The 15,727-nt window shown below is 37.8% G+C and overlaps 2 protein-coding genes across 3 annotated transcripts in view; one reads left to right on the top strand and one right to left on the bottom strand.

The window, feature by feature from the left end:
- Positions 1-15,065, top strand: tmem125a (transmembrane protein 125a). Of its 2 annotated transcripts, XM_082136613.1 has the most exons (3): positions 1-658; positions 5,607-6,608; positions 9,135-15,065. In XM_082136613.1, exon 3 carries the CDS (start codon positions 9,199-9,201, stop codon positions 9,865-9,867), a length of 669 nt encoding a protein of 222 aa, XP_081992739.1. In that variant the 5' UTR covers positions 1-658; positions 5,607-6,608; positions 9,135-9,198; the 3' UTR covers positions 9,868-15,065. The 2 variants fall into 2 exon arrangements, with proteins under 2 accessions (XP_081992739.1, XP_081992740.1); XM_082136614.1 differs by lacking the exon at positions 5,607-6,608 and having other exon boundaries at positions 3-658.
- Positions 13,534-15,727, bottom strand: part of ap1m3 (adaptor related protein complex 1 subunit mu 3) — a 16,931-nt gene continuing 14,737 nt past the window's right edge. The window contains exon 12 of the mRNA XM_082136611.1: positions 13,534-15,368. Coding sequence (XP_081992737.1) covers positions 15,346-15,368 — 23 coding nt within the window. The 3' untranslated portion in view covers positions 13,534-15,345. The remainder of the gene's footprint in view (positions 15,369-15,727) is intronic.

The raw sequence follows: 15,727 nt of genomic DNA on the forward strand, positions 1-15,727 counted from the left end.
AAAAATAAACTTGTTTTGAATGTTTTTAAGATTTATACAGCGACTTTAAAACAATCACCATTACTTGTGAAAACTACCATCTCAGTAACACAATTCTATCATTAGCCTACCCTGAATGATCTATGCATAAGCAGTGGTCATGCTAGGGTTTCCGGTTGAAACAGCAAACAGAGCAGGTAACTCCGCGACGATCTCCAGGTAAGCGCGTTTTTTCGCGCAGATAGTGCTTGAAACGCGACGCAGCATGAACAAACATACAGAAAATTGTTTGGTATTTCCAATTGGCGTCGTTTAACGTCAGACCTTTGGACTCGAAGACGCTTCTTATCGCTGCTGGTGTCCCACTGGATGGGAGCGGCGAGGTCACACACACACTCCCCAGCTGAACTACAAGCTCCGCGATCAGAGTAGCAATGAGAGGAGAGACCACTCCTCCGAGCGGAGGGCAAAAGTCCGGGCTGAACGAGCAGTGCACCTGCAACGCCATTCGCAAATACAACCTGATATGGTCGGGATTACTGTGCGAGACTTACATCAAACTTGACGTCTCTTCTAGCTGAGCGCGTTTCCCCTCACCGACGGACCGGCTGTGTATATTTCTTGCGGTGTATATTTGTGGCTGATAGTTCGGGATGGTGTGCTGCCAGGCGCATCGCAGGTAAGAACGGAAGCGTTTTGATGGACGCCCTCGTACTCTTTTGGGTTTGAATAGAAATGTATTTGTTATACATTAGACAGATAAGAGGATCCACACCTTGATAGAACAACACAGGACACTTTGTACTGGAGTTTTAGGACTTTCACTTCTGGAAAATCGTCTCCATGTGCAAAGGGACATTTTGTAAACAAATTAATGACGGGTTGATATTCAAATCTGTTTATAGCATCTATACACTAAGATGAGAAACATAAAATGTTTATTTATGATTTTTTTTAATTGCTGCATATAAAATAGCAAACATTATTTTTCTATTTGACAGGGAATCATATTGCCTAATAAATTAACCAGTAGCCTATCGCACAAGCAAGAGTGCTATACTCAATATGGGGATGTTGTGCTGATATTACTACAGTAGGACTGAGATTGGAGTGTTTAATATAGGCAAAATTTGGCCACTTCGTTCACACGTTTTTTTTTCTGCCAAGGAAAATAGTTCCCAATTTCATGTCACACAGATGTCTCAAACTCAGTCAAGCTGAGTGATAAAAACAGTAAAGCGTCCTAGAGATATTATACAGAATATCAGTCCTAAACATTACTTTAAGACTGTAATTAAATATTCACCCATATACTGGATATATGGACTTAAACACACAAAATATATTATTCTGATAAATGAAATGTAAATATATGAATAATCACCGCCGGTGCTTTCAACAGTGTTACATGATTTTAAAAAAGTGTTGTATATACTGCATCAGCTTTATCAGATAAACTATTATTAATTATTAAACTTATCTCTTATAGGCTAATTAATAATGCATTTTAATACATTTTTACAATTATAATTTAATATCAAACATGCCATTTCTTTTTTTTTTTTTTTTTCTCACATCTTATAAAAGTAATTAATTGATTATTTTAGACAAATACGCAAACTACATACAACTTATTTAGTTTCAGAAGTGTGGAGTGTCATTCTCACATGGCATTTCTGATTTTATTTCTGAGCTGACCAAAATAAATCTTCACTCAATGTGTTCTGAGTTGTGTTGAAGAACACCATAAACTGGAGGGTAACATACAGTATATAATAGAAAACAATTTTGTCCAGTATTAGACATTTGGAGTGAGGAAGTAACAGAAAGATCAGATTGTGGACAATATATAGTGTCCATTTTAAGAACATTGTGCTTTAAAGAGTAACTAATACGAGTCAAGTGAGAGCAAAATACTAAAGAGGAGCTGCAGAACTGTAACAGTTCTACAAAACAGCCTAGGAAAGAAAGGTAATGTCTCCCATCTGTATAGTTAAAATTGTTCTGTATCATAAAATAAAAGTGAAGCAAATTATTTTAATGCTGTAGGTGCCCTTTCTATGCAGAGTGTGAACAGTGCTTTACAGTGACAGGGTAATAGTTTAGGGAGAAAAAGATAGTAATTAATCATGGTTATGCTCTTTCTACCATTTAACCATTGTTAATGTGATGTATCAGCTACACTGGAGGTGTTGACAAAATGTCATGTCATGGATAGAAAATAAAATGACATTTATGGCATTTTATTGTTTTATTGTGACTTGATTGTTGAGCAGGCACATACAATGACATATAGCCATCCGGTAAAAGACATGACAAAATAGGACAAAGAAAGTAGCACAAACAAACATGTCAAATAATTCTAGATAAAGTACCAAATGTTCCATCGTATTACCTTGGCATTCTTTTAAGTATCAAGGGATGTCATGTAAATACAATGACAGATGAATAAGCATATGCTCTTTCAGTTCCATCATGGTAACACCATCTGATATCATTACTAGTATTTACCAGTCCATATTTTTTTTAAATAAAGGATGAAAAACATTCATTTTTGGAGATAAAATAGAGATTTTTTTGACATGTATCTGCAGAGAAAGAAAGGAATCTCAAAGTTATGCTTCCAGATGCCAAGCAAACCAACATGCTCTAGGCTCCTTCCTCATCATCCTTTCCTCAGAGATCGTACAGATCTTTAAAAACGACAGGTGCATGACAGCACTCAGCAACATCCAAACATCCCGAGAGTGTATATTCCAGAATATTCCGTGACACACACAGAGACAGCCAGTGAGAATGAAACCATGCCCCTAAAGAGTGAAAGAGTAGGTCCAGGTGTCTTAACCGGGCTGGTGTCTATGTCACAGATGGAGGTCAGGTCACAGAGTGGAGCTCAGTGGCCAAGTTGAATAGTTGCCCTTTTTGTATTACATTATGGACTATGCTCACATTTTTTACCGTCCTAGAGGCCAGAACTGAACATTATGGATGCTGTCACTGTTTTGAGAATGAAAGGGAGAGAGGTAGGCGGGAAGAGAGGAGAACGTTTTTCCTTTTGGCAGCAGTGTGGAGCTGGGTGGACGGGCCTGTTAATTGGTGATTTAATTAGTGCTTAATATTGCAGCTGTGCCCAAAACAGGAAAATCAAGCACCAAACAGCAGTGAATACAGAACCTTACCAGACAAAATAGCACCCTTAAGGCTGGAATACACTACATGACTATTAAAATCTGAACCGATTTGAAAACACTATTGCTGACTTTGTCAATGATTACAGTGAAAAACGTTTAAGGATCACACACTACCAGACTTTCACGTTGTGTTGAACACTACAATTTATGCAGAAACATGCGCCTTGTTGCTTGGAGATGGATGACAAATGAAAACAATGTGTTATAAAATTGGCTCAAAATATGAAACAAGTATGATATCCTCTGACTGGATGGAATCAGAGTCTGAAGCTAAAGTTCACATTTTCTGTAAAATCTTTCAACTTTTGGCTGGAATACACTAGATGATTTTTAGACAGAATATTGCCCTAATTTGCAGTCCAGAAGAGTCAATGCTTGTTGCTTAAAGTTAGATTTCGGATAAAATAGTGGTGTGTGATGGGCACAGACTTGATATCCTCCACTCGGAGGATTTCAAGCATGTTTGATATTTTAAGCCGGTTTGGGGGTTGAGCCGAGGCGCATGTTTCTGTGTGAGTTGAAAGTCTGAGTGTGTGATCCTCAGTTTTTCTCTGTAACCTTTTACAAAGTCGCTAGTGTACTGTGTGATGCCCAGTGTTTTAAAATATTTTCCAATTTTAAGTCGTGTACTGTATTCAAGACTTTAGACTACCCAAATCTGCATACTGGCTCTGACTTTTGGCAAGTAGCACTGACGTGTCCAAACTGCAAATAGGGGCAAAAATCGTGTATTGTATTCCAGTCTTTATTGAGAAATATGACTCATGTTGTTTCTACGCTATGACACACCCATAAAAGCCATAACAGGTCTATTGTTGTTGAGTTAATCATACATAAAGAACATTGAGATTTTGTGCAGAGTAAGATTGAGTAATAAGTCTTTATAATGTCATTTTGTGTTCTGTTTCCTTCTACGAACGTGGCGGTAAGTTGCAATGAAGGGTTGGAATGAAGGAGAGTCCTTTAGGGAAAGTGTACTGATGGAAAAAGAGGATGTAATGACCCTACTGAGTCTTGAAGTGAAATGATGGAATAAGGTACATGGCATATGTTAACTTTTATGATGAAAAGAAAGAGCACTGGGAGCCAGAGCTGTGCTTTTCAAAAAGGCTATCCCTCCCCAGCCACCAGAACGGCAGTGCAACATAAAAAAAGAGACAGATAAGATACTGAAGTTGAGTCGGAAACAGAGAAAAAGTGAGGATTTCTCAGTTAAAATAAGAGATTAGGGGTGAAAAATCAAGGGTGGTTTATACAGCTTTAAAGGCAGGGTCTAGGCCAGCTGCTGTTTGCGGTTTGTTCCTGAGGTTATGCCTGACAGTAACTTGAGCCATGTGTGCAGGCTGATAAAATGTGGATTAAGCAAGAAGGAGAGAGGGGCTGCAAGAAGCATAACATTAACAACTCACTCTTGGCCCTCCAGAACCCAAATCTTATACCAAATATTTTGTGATTCATTCCCTCCTTTTCAGGTATGGAACAACATAACTTGTTTAATACTAATGAGTGAAATTAAAGGCATTGTTGGCGTTGGTCAGAGAGAGTTTGTTTTCACCTGACTGACCATGGTCAATCAGTGTTTGTTGGTGTCTGTTGGGGCAGTGTGAATATGACAGTTATTTCATAAAATTTTAAATCCAACTGCCAACTTGTTTGTTGGTGTTTGTCTGTGCGGTGCGAATTGGCCTTTAGAGTTCTTTGAACATATTTTTGTTAGCTGGGTATATAGTATTAGTAGGGAAGTATGGATATTCAGATGCAGCTAGCATTTAAAACTGGGCGTTTTTTAAACATTCTGAGAACATTCAGAAGTGTAACGTCTGAAAACTTAATTATTTTCAAAACTTAATGGAAATGTTAGCAAAAAGTTATTTTAACATATTTTTGTTAGCTGGGTATATAGTAGGGGAGTATGCTTATTCGGATGGAGCTAACATTTCTCTCACTTCATCCACCATCTTGGATTTATTTTTTCACTTAACTTATTGCAGTGTATTGTGGGATTGATAACTCCGTGAAGGACACATGCAGTGTTGACTTGGAATGTGATTTATTTTATGTATCTTAGAAGACAACTTAATTAAATTCCCTTCTTTTTGGAACAACCAAAATATGGTTCTGTGCACTTACTGTATGAGGCCGGAAAATAGTGCTTCCATAGTGAGCTTTCAATGGATAAAGTTAGCAGACATGGCTACAAAAAAAAAAAAAAAAGTTTTTTTGGACATTTTCCATCTAGTTCCACCTTGTCGCAAAGATTGTTCTGTTATCCCCATATGGAAAAGGCAAGTTCCACCCCTGCTCAGATCTTCACAGCAGTTTCCTCCCTTAACAATCAAAAGCAATTTGCTTTTGATGAATTAGACATACTGCATATCCTTTACACATCCCCTTCCCATCAAGCTGGCATTCTTTGCTTCTTTTGTCTCCACACAGATAGTGACCTGTTTCCTCCTGGCCTGGAGAAGGACACGGAGACTTGCTCCATTGTTTTTGCCTAGCAACCAGGCAGAGAAGAGTATGCTAGACAAGGCATCAGCTGTTGTATGGTGACCGGAGACAAGACAAGAGCCTGCTTTATGAACGCTTCTTTAGCAGATACATCAGAGACTTGCAGTCAGAGATACAACAGTGTACCGCTTGACTAGAGAATGAATAGTGCGCTTGGCCTGCCACAATGCTCAGCATTCACACCTGTCGGGAAAGATGTCGTTTGCTCTAAATCTTCAAGAAAACCACCAAACTTCAATAGCCAACAGCAACATGAGCCAAGAAAGAGAAGGAGGAACACTGTCAGGAGGCTGCTAAAGTTGAAAACCTCTGTCCTGGTTTGTGGATCACTCATGCACTGACAGCTAGGGACATTTTGCCTATGAAATAACCTCAGAGAGACCTTGCAGGCAAATTGACTGTGGACTATTTTTTTTAAATTGAGGGCTAAGTTGGACGGCTGTCCAGCCCCAAGGCCACTACACTGACAGATCAGCCATTCAGAAGGTTTTTCCATCGATACCATGTCAGCCTAAAGGAATCTGACTAATAATAATTACAAATTAAATCTAACAATTGCATCTTGCACACTTTCAGTTTTCTGGTCGGCCTGGTTGTGTTCATGCGGCCAATCTTATAAATATACTCTGGAGTCTGGACTGCACCTGTCAGTGACATCACAAAACTAAAGATGAAAACTTTCCAAGGAGCCGCTGCAAATCAAAACCGAAAGTCAGTATATTATTAGAAATGATTTTTTAAAGTACAAGCTAAAGTGAAGGACAAAAATAATAAGCAAGTCCCAACCCTGAGGTGATTTGAGGTGATGAAATATTCCTTGCTGTCCTTTCTCTCCCCGCACTCTGTTGGGGAAATGACTGAAAGCGAACGCGCCAGTGAATGATAAACTGCCACATTCTCATCGCAGATCCTTTATTATTCTTTAGGGTGAGTACACTTCTACTGTAACATAAGGCACTCATCCAAGATGACGTTCATATTTTGATAAAAGATTCAAAAGACTGAGTCTTCTTAGGATTGAAGAGCTCTCATACCAGGTGTGCAGGTTAAACTGCCATATGTCTATAACAACTGGGAATGGAGACATAGTACAAAAACATACAAATTGTACAAATTCAGTGCTGTGTTTGATGTCATTTTTGCTTTCTGGGCAGCAGTAAAAGAAACATTAACAATTATTATTAATTATTTTAGGAATAGCACAGAAATTTTGACTTTCAAAAACTTCAAAACTCCATAAAAGCATGATAAAGTGGTCCATTTGACTATATTCAAAGTCTTCCTACTTCCGATGACTACAACTTTGTGTGTAAAACAGACCTAAATTTAAGTTGTTTCTCACTAATAATCTTCTCCTCCAGTGAATATGAACATGGAATGAATCTGTGAGTTGAACTCAAGAAGTGGAGGAATTTGATTAATGAACAAATCATTAAGACTGGAACATATTCTTTGAAAAGATCTTGACTCAAAAGAATGATTCATTCATGTTTCAAGAAGAGCCATGATTTTCAGTTACTAAATTAATCTTTGGTCTGTTTTTCACACATAAGATTTAGACACAATATAACACACGGGTCTTATCTACCACTTTCATTATACTTATGGTTATTTCATTTATTTATTTTTTTTAAAGCTTGAAAGTCCTTATTTATAATGGTTTTGAAAAAAGTGACTATTATTATTCTTTAAAATTTCTCTTTTTTAAATTCCAAACAAGGATCCATATTGATTTGGAATGACCTGAGAGTATATAATGACAGAATTTTCATTTTAGGTGATTTATCTCTGACGATCAATGTAATCTTAGAATGGACTTGGTGTTTTTGTTTTCATGGGCTTTCTTGTTTTACTTTTCCCTCTTCATGCCTCACCTCAGTCACAGGGAAGCAGTATGTCAGTGATATGAGACTCCACAGGGACTTAATTATCAAAGCTTCACAAACGTACATGTACACAACCCCTACGGCTTCACATGTAGGAGGAGACTGACTTTGAACAAACAGTACAGAATAATGACACTGGTCCTGGATAAAGAGAAATAGAGTTCGTCTTGGTCCGTGATTATAATGTATGCAATGTAGTTTGCTGGTGCAGCAGTGCGGACTGTGAAGGCAAAGCCACTTAAGGGATTGTAAAGACAAGCTGTCTGTCCTGCAACCTTGAGGGTCACTGGGACCACAGAGACAGGCCATTTGTAAAGGAATTAAGGTTTGAGCCCCTGAGCAGGAGGGAAATGGTCTTTTCTAACTACTTTAAATCTTTATTCTCTCTCTACACACATCCTCATGGTCGTCCCCAGGCACATTAACAGGCTTTAGACTAAACACAAGAGTTTAAATTAAACCTGGTTTTCATTGTTTGATTACATCATAAATTGATTTTAAGAAAATCTTTATAAATAAAGCTGCGATTTAATCATTAAGCAGCTTGGTCTGAATCCAGAATGGTGTTTTGAAACCCCACTCTGAATAATTTACATAATTTTTGCAACATTTTGTAAAAGTTTGCATATTTTGGGGAGTGGGGATAAGGATGTGCAGATTAACATACCTCATTTCCCTTTTTCTGTCTGGTGCTTTTGATTGCATGTGACCCCTCAGCTTTCCAAAGCAAGTGGAACTAGTTTTAGAAGGAACTTAAACATTTTTTTTATCTTAGATAATGATTTCAGTCCAGTTGAGTCACAGATGATTTGTTTTGAATTGAAAAATCTGTACAAAAAAACCCCTTAAAAAATATATTTTGAATGGGAAAAGAACGTATTAATGCTAAAGTAAAAACCTGTTAATTGGTTAAATATAATTGAATGCAGTACAAATTATTAATTTATTCATTCGGTCAGGGACTATTTTTTCCAGCGGAAGGAAGGCTTTTAATGATTCTACTTCATGAAAGTTTCAGTGATACATATTTGTTGCCTTTAATATTTGTATTAAAATATATGTATATACACACACACATTTGTATTACTCCGCTTCGTGGCTAACAACGCCCTTCAGCCGTGACTTGTTCACGATACAGCACTGCCTCTCGTACCTTATTGCTTATATATATATATATGCTTTTTTTTTGTTTATATATATATGCTTTTTTTTTATTTTATTTTTTTTATTATTGATATGTGCTTCCCTGATGGCATTTTGACAACCTTTGATTTTATCATGTGCCCTCTTCTATTTTACTACTTGATTTATTTTCAATGGTGGTTATCAGTATGTATTTTAAGGTAGAAATTCAGATATTTATGTTCAAGTAGGTTGGTTTATTACAGCATGATAATGAAATATTCAGTTATGGACTGTGAAATATACAGGCCAAAATGTATTTACATAATACCTGAAACTTTGTCACTGTGAATTTCTTATTGTGAATTGAACAGGATTTTTTTCATGTTTTGTCAACTGTACACACGGCATCTTCTTACCCTATTTTCCAACTTGTTTTCTCCAGGAACTCTAGCCAGGTGTCCTTTCACAGTTGGGACCTGTCCTGAGCACCATTAGCAGCAAACATCATGTCAGAGCTGGAGGACTATTCCCCTCCGAGGGGCCACCCCCATCCTGACCCGGCTCGCATCCAACAGAACCTCCTGGAGGAGCAGGTGGAGCTCTGGTGGTTCAATGAGCCACGCAAATCCTTATTATGCTACTGCGCCTCAGTGGCCTTGATCTTAGGCTGCGGCCTGGGTGGCGTAGGCCTCCTTTCCACCACCACCAGTCTTTCCAGCGAGTGGCGGCTGGGCGCCGGAACCACTCTTTGCCTTCTCGCTCTGGCCGTCCTCCTCAAGCAGTTGCTGAGCTCCGCTGTCCAGGACATGAACTGCGTGCGCAGCAGGCGCCGGATCAACATGCTAAAAAGCGGCGGTTTATCTGATGTCCTCATCATGTTGATCACAGGAATCTCTCTGCTCATCTGTGGAGCTGTGCTCCTAGACGTGGCCTTGGCCTACCACATGCCTAAACCCGGCAAGGCGCTGAATGACATGTTTATATCTGGGGTGGTGATGCTGGTGGGTGGGAGTTTCACAGTGTTAGTGGTCAGTGTTTATGCCGCAGTAGTTTTTCTCTTAGAGAGGACAGGGCCGGGACAGAGACGGTGGGAGAGGACAGTGGGGATCTTCAGCATTTCAGGCCAGATGCATGCAAGAAGAGAGACTGCTTCGAGTCTGGCTCATCTGATATAACCGTGGCTACAAAATAAATACGCCATTCTTTTACTGAACAGGAACTAAAATGCTCTCAAAGAAACTTTGCACTTATTAAACTAAGGCACAAATCACATGTGACATTTACAACTGCATTTCACAAACAAACTGATTTACATTTTGGCTCAAGGTTTCAGACATTAACCCTTTGAGGGTTTAAGCACAAACATTCATCTTTTATATGCTTCACTCCAATAAAGTACAGTTAAAAGTACTGAAAAAGCACAAAAACAATCTAAAGTTTGATCTTTAGTGAAATGATTTTAGGTAAAACATGCTGCTTTCTTTTCAATGCTATTGGACGAATACATTATTATGTGCGTGTATCCGTGATGGCTTCATTTATGCGGGCAAAGGTGAGCATACCAAGTGATTGTCCATCTGGAGATGTCTTCAGCTTTTCAGCGGCTCTGATATGTGTGTGTGTGTGTGTGTCTGTGTGTCTGTGTGTGTGCGTGAATCGACCAGCTGTCATTTTGCATGCCTGTGATTTTACACTACAACCTGTGCAGGCGAAGATATGGATCAAATAAAAGATCAGAATGTCAATCTGGAGGATGTGAGCACAGTTTTCTTATCTTTTTATTTTTATTTTTCCACCAACAAAAAGAGGGCTATTTTGATTGTAGAAATACACTGAAGTTGATTTACACTTTGATGCAAATTATTGGTATTTTGTTCTGAAGGGCTTATGAAAAACATTAACATGCAGATGGAGATAAACAGATGGTAGGTTGTAGCCATTTAGTGGAAATCTATTTCAATTTGTACGCATAATAAACAAACATTCAGGCTCTGCCGTCTTGACAACTTTGGAGAAATACTTCAGAAAAGCTTGCATCAACATTAAACTTCAGACACACCTAAGCCACATTTATACGAATGTCAGTATATTTATAACCAAAATATCAAACCAAATGGTATTTAAAAATATCTCAAGCACACTTTTCAAACAAAGCATTTAGAAAAAGGGTTTTATAATTTAAATAAAAAAAGTAGTATTGTGAAAATCATGTAAGTATTAAGTCTGTATAGTAAATGTAATGAGCTACACCGGTGGTTATTCTGCTAGGACACCTGGGGCCTATACCATGATGATAGTTGAACAAACTCGGGTTACAGGATTAGTTTCGAGTTGACAAAACAAAACCAATCCAACCAGGCTTTGTTGGTACCGTGATGCTGATCATCAACTTTCTCTGTCAACTCAGGCTTTGATCCTGAGTTTAGGTGTGACATCAGTAGCGAACAGCCAATCACATGCTGAGAAAGAGTGAAACTGCGATTCATTTCTCACGAGAGAAGCAGCACGATTCACTTCTCTCTTCTGCAGAATATTACGAGATTGAAAAATATTAAGAATTTAATCAAATTTACACAGCAAGAAGAAAATAGCTGTCTATGAAACACAAAAACTAAAAGAAAAGGTCTTGCTGTATCAGTGCAAGTAAAAGTTGTGAAGTTAGTTTATACAGTTGATAAAGGTTTAGAGAGAATTGAACATTCAAGCTCACATGTAGTCATTTTATTGCTTTATTTATTGATTCTAAAGCATATTTATATTACCTTTTATATATATATTCCTTTAAACTGTGCGTAATAATAATTGATAAACTAAAATTGTACATGTGTGATCGATTAATAATTACAAAAATAATATCTAAATCATACAATATTATTATTATAAATAAGCGTAACTAAAAGCCAGACGAGTTTGTCTTTAAAAATCATTTGCTATGTAGTGACCTTTAATTTGGATTAGAAACAGGTGGAGTGACTTTATCGCATCAGACATGTGTCACTTTGCTCGCAGCTGATTGGTCCAAGTTCGGTTTGCAACCTCTAACCTGGAACATAACCTCCCCTAGACCAGGTTAGCCGTGGAGCGTGAGTAACTATGATGAACACTGCTAAAAGCCAAACCACTTTCATGGTGCCTAAAACCCATGGTTGGCGCAAACTAAACTGAAACATACCTGGCTAGCCACCTAAACTGGCTTCATGGTATAGGCTGCTACTGCCTCACATGTTATCGGAATTATCGTAAATACCAGTATCCTATTCTGAAATTGGACATGAACGCACTCTCAAGTTGTATTTACCACTGGTAAACTCAGAGAGAATTTTGATTTCTGAGTTGTGCATGCCATTATTTTATAAATTTAAGAACAGCTACATCGTTTTGTGTACATCTTGTTGAAAGTAGTGCATATTTACATTTATGAATAACCACTTGAAGAATGTTGTACGTTTTATACACAACACGTTTATACGTTTTACCCCTCCTTGAACTGCCACCTTATCGTGGTGGAGGGGTTCGAGTACTCGAACGATCCTAGGAGCTATGTTGCCTGGAGCTATATGCCCCTGGTAGGGTCTCCCAAGGCAAACAGGTCATAGGTGATGGGTCAGACTAAGAGTGGTTCAGAAGCCCAATATGATGCAAGCAAAATCAAGGAACGAGACGTCGCCTGGCATGGTGCAGCCGGGGCCTCACCCTGGAGCCAGGCCCGGGGTTGGGGCTCAAATGAGAGCGCCTGGTGGCCGGGCCTCCCCCCATGGGGTCCGGCCGGGCTCAGTTCGAATGACTGACGTAGGGCCGCCATCCCGTGGGCTCACCACCTGCACGAGGGACTGAAATTCCAGAATCGGCAGTAAGCTGATCTAGATAGTGCAGTGAATGTTTATATGGTTGTCAACTAATGTGACACAATTTTTATTAAACATTAAATATCGTCAATACATTTTGGCTTTAAAAAGATGACCCCAATACAAAAGCAAGAATAAACATCGTGTCCTCCATGATTAGCCTAATATTCTTTCCGACAATTCACTCGACAAGCTCAGGACTTCAGAAGTGGGAAGTACGTGTCCGATAGAATGAGAAAGGCAGCATGACTAAAACAAACATCTACTAAAAATGATCCTGGGACTGGATGGGTAAAAGCCATTGCAGAAATTTCTCTGAGAAAAGGCCAAGCACAATTTTGATTGCAGATGCCACATGGATTGATTTTTTATTTTATATGAATTGACATTCATGCATTAACTCTGTCCACATACTTTTGGGGATTTAGTCTGAAAGAGTGTTTTTTTTTTTCATCACAAACTGTTCTCTTCACAAAGCAATCCTTTATTTTGCAAATCACTACTATGTATTATTTAAAAATATATTTAAATAACAGAAAGCTACTGGCTGGTTGAAATATTTTCAGTTTGGTCCATCTTGTTTGAGGAATTGTGTTTGAGAAACCATGCAGCTGAGTCATTCATTCATCCATACCCTGTCCTGTGAAGACAGAAGTAAATTCTGAAAGGGCCAGTAATGGGCTGAGGGGGACCGTAATCATGGGTGGCTGGGTCGTGTTGGGCAATGCCTGTTCTTATCCACAACAAGCTGACTATTGTACAACAGCTGCTCAGTCACCATGTAAACAATAGCTGACTTTGTGACCCATTGTCACCCATCTATCAGCTTGTAATGTGTTGAGACTGATAAGAAATAAGGCGTGCAAAAATAGCAATGCGTACAACACCCATACCACTGCATAAAACAGCAATTTATTTCAATAGCTGGAATATCCATCGGTGAATAAACAAAAAATGAGTCTTTCCACACAGCGCAGAAAATAATCACAAAAATGCTTGCCAAAACAAAAATCCATTTATTTTCTCACAATGACCTTTAGTATAGTAACTACTGGGCAAAAAAAGTTGTCAATAAAAAATGATCAAAAATACATATTTCAGATTCAGTGTGAAAGAACTATCAGATACTGTCACGCCATTGACCTTTGGTATATAAACGAGGGAGGAAGCTGTTTTGACGTGACAAATAATATATTCTGCTGCCTCTGCAGAGGTGGCAGACAGTATTCCACACACACACACACACACACACACACACGTCGCACTGATAAAACAACTGGTGCAATGCATGCCGAATAAAAGGAAATCAGGGAGGATTTTCCCAGTGTGAACACGTACAATGACATACAAAAAAATCTTGTGTGATCAGATGTGTTGACTGCTGCAGATTAAAGAAACAAACACAATCATGATTAATCCAGCATCAACATGGAGCCGAGTTATTTGCTGCTATAGGTTCATGGGAATGTCATTAAGCATTTCAACTTTTTATTTTACCTTTAAAAGTATCTAGGCATTTGTGGTATTTTGAGTGAGCACAAACAAACCTAAACCAAAGATAAAGATACGAGCCATTGTGGTGAAAATATAGTGTTACTGTGCTGTCCTAACAGTACGCAGCCTTATTAATCATTGATTTTGAGAACAAGGTATTCATTTCATTGGGCCTGTGGTTGTGTTTACAGCTCCACAGACATAAGATCATATCACACTGAGAGATAGTCCCTCCACCTACAGCGGAAATGAAAATAAGCAGCTTAAGTTAACATCTAACAAGTTGAAGGGATAGTTTACCCCCCAAAAAAATAAAATTATGTCATCATTTACTCACCCTCATGTCGTTCCGAACCTGTACAGTGATATTTTAGTATCATTGATTTGATTTTTCTGTTTTCTGTTTTTTATTTTCATTTAAGTTGAAGTCATTTTGTTGTGTTTTGGTCATTTTTATCAGTTTTTTTGTCACTCTTTACATTGTGTTCTTCACTCAACAGTGTAATTATATGTAATTACAGAAATCAATTACAGATATAATTACATGCAGGTAATAAATAGTATAAGTACAATGTAAAACATTTATGTACATAAGTGCATTGTATCAAATTACCAATTTAAATGTTAGTACTGGTTAAAGACACCTAATATAAAGTTTTTTTTAAAGTATGTCTATTTGGATGCTATTCAGTTTTAGTTTTTAATTTATTTAGTTTTAATTATTCTGGTACTTCAACTTAAACTAAATGAAAATGAGAAATATTTCCTTTGCAACTAGCTGAAATATAAATAAGTTTACGTTTTATTTTAGTCAAGCAATGAAAATGTTTTTTATGGTTTTAATTTTAGTTAACGATAATACCCTAAACCTGTGTGATTTTTTTCTTCTTCTGTGGAATATATTTGGAATGTTTCAACTGCTTTTGTTTATAATGAAAGCCAATGGGGTCCAAAATATGAACAACATTGGACCCTACTGACTTTTATTATATGAAAAAAAAAAAAAACTATTTATTACGTTTAAATATAAGAAATACATACATGGTTTGGAACGATATGAAAAAATCTTTTTAAATACAACATGTATAGGTAGATTCTAGGATGCTTCTGTAATGTGACCTCTGGATTATAATCCAAAATCAATTGTTTTTCTCAGTAACTTTGCGGTCTGACTTGTTTAATTTGTAAAACCTGATCTCAGACAAAAACGATCGGGAGGGAACCGCCGTCTGACTGTTGTGTGTAAGGCAGTAGTTGTCTCGCTGATGAAACAGGGTAGATAGAACACACAACATACACAGGCACTGTCCTCTCTCAGTTGGTCCTCAGCTGATAATCTGTCAAAAAATGTCCAAGCAAAGTCAGAAAAGCACAACTCATAAATTGAATATAAAAACAAGTACATGAAAGTTTATTCAAGGGCATTTTAATATGTTATTGACATCTGGGTGTTTGGATATATCTGAAGAATTCTATTGTGGCTTGATGTCTGCTCTGCATTTCTTATGAATAAGTGAAGAGGGCTGAAGGATTAGAGTGACTCTCTCTCCTCTGGTGTCGCTGATGCAAATGGAAAACTGATAGTCTACACTATTTCAAACTGTGTGTGTGTGTGTGTGACAGAAGACAGAGTAAGGCTCATGTTCACTGAACTCTTAATGCAGGGTGAAGGTAAACTTTATATCAGAATGATATT

This window comes from Leuciscus leuciscus (assembly GCF_965113295.1).
Source record: "Leuciscus leuciscus genome assembly, chromosome: 14".
In the NCBI taxonomy this organism is placed as follows: domain Eukaryota; kingdom Metazoa; phylum Chordata; class Actinopteri; order Cypriniformes; family Leuciscidae; genus Leuciscus; species Leuciscus leuciscus.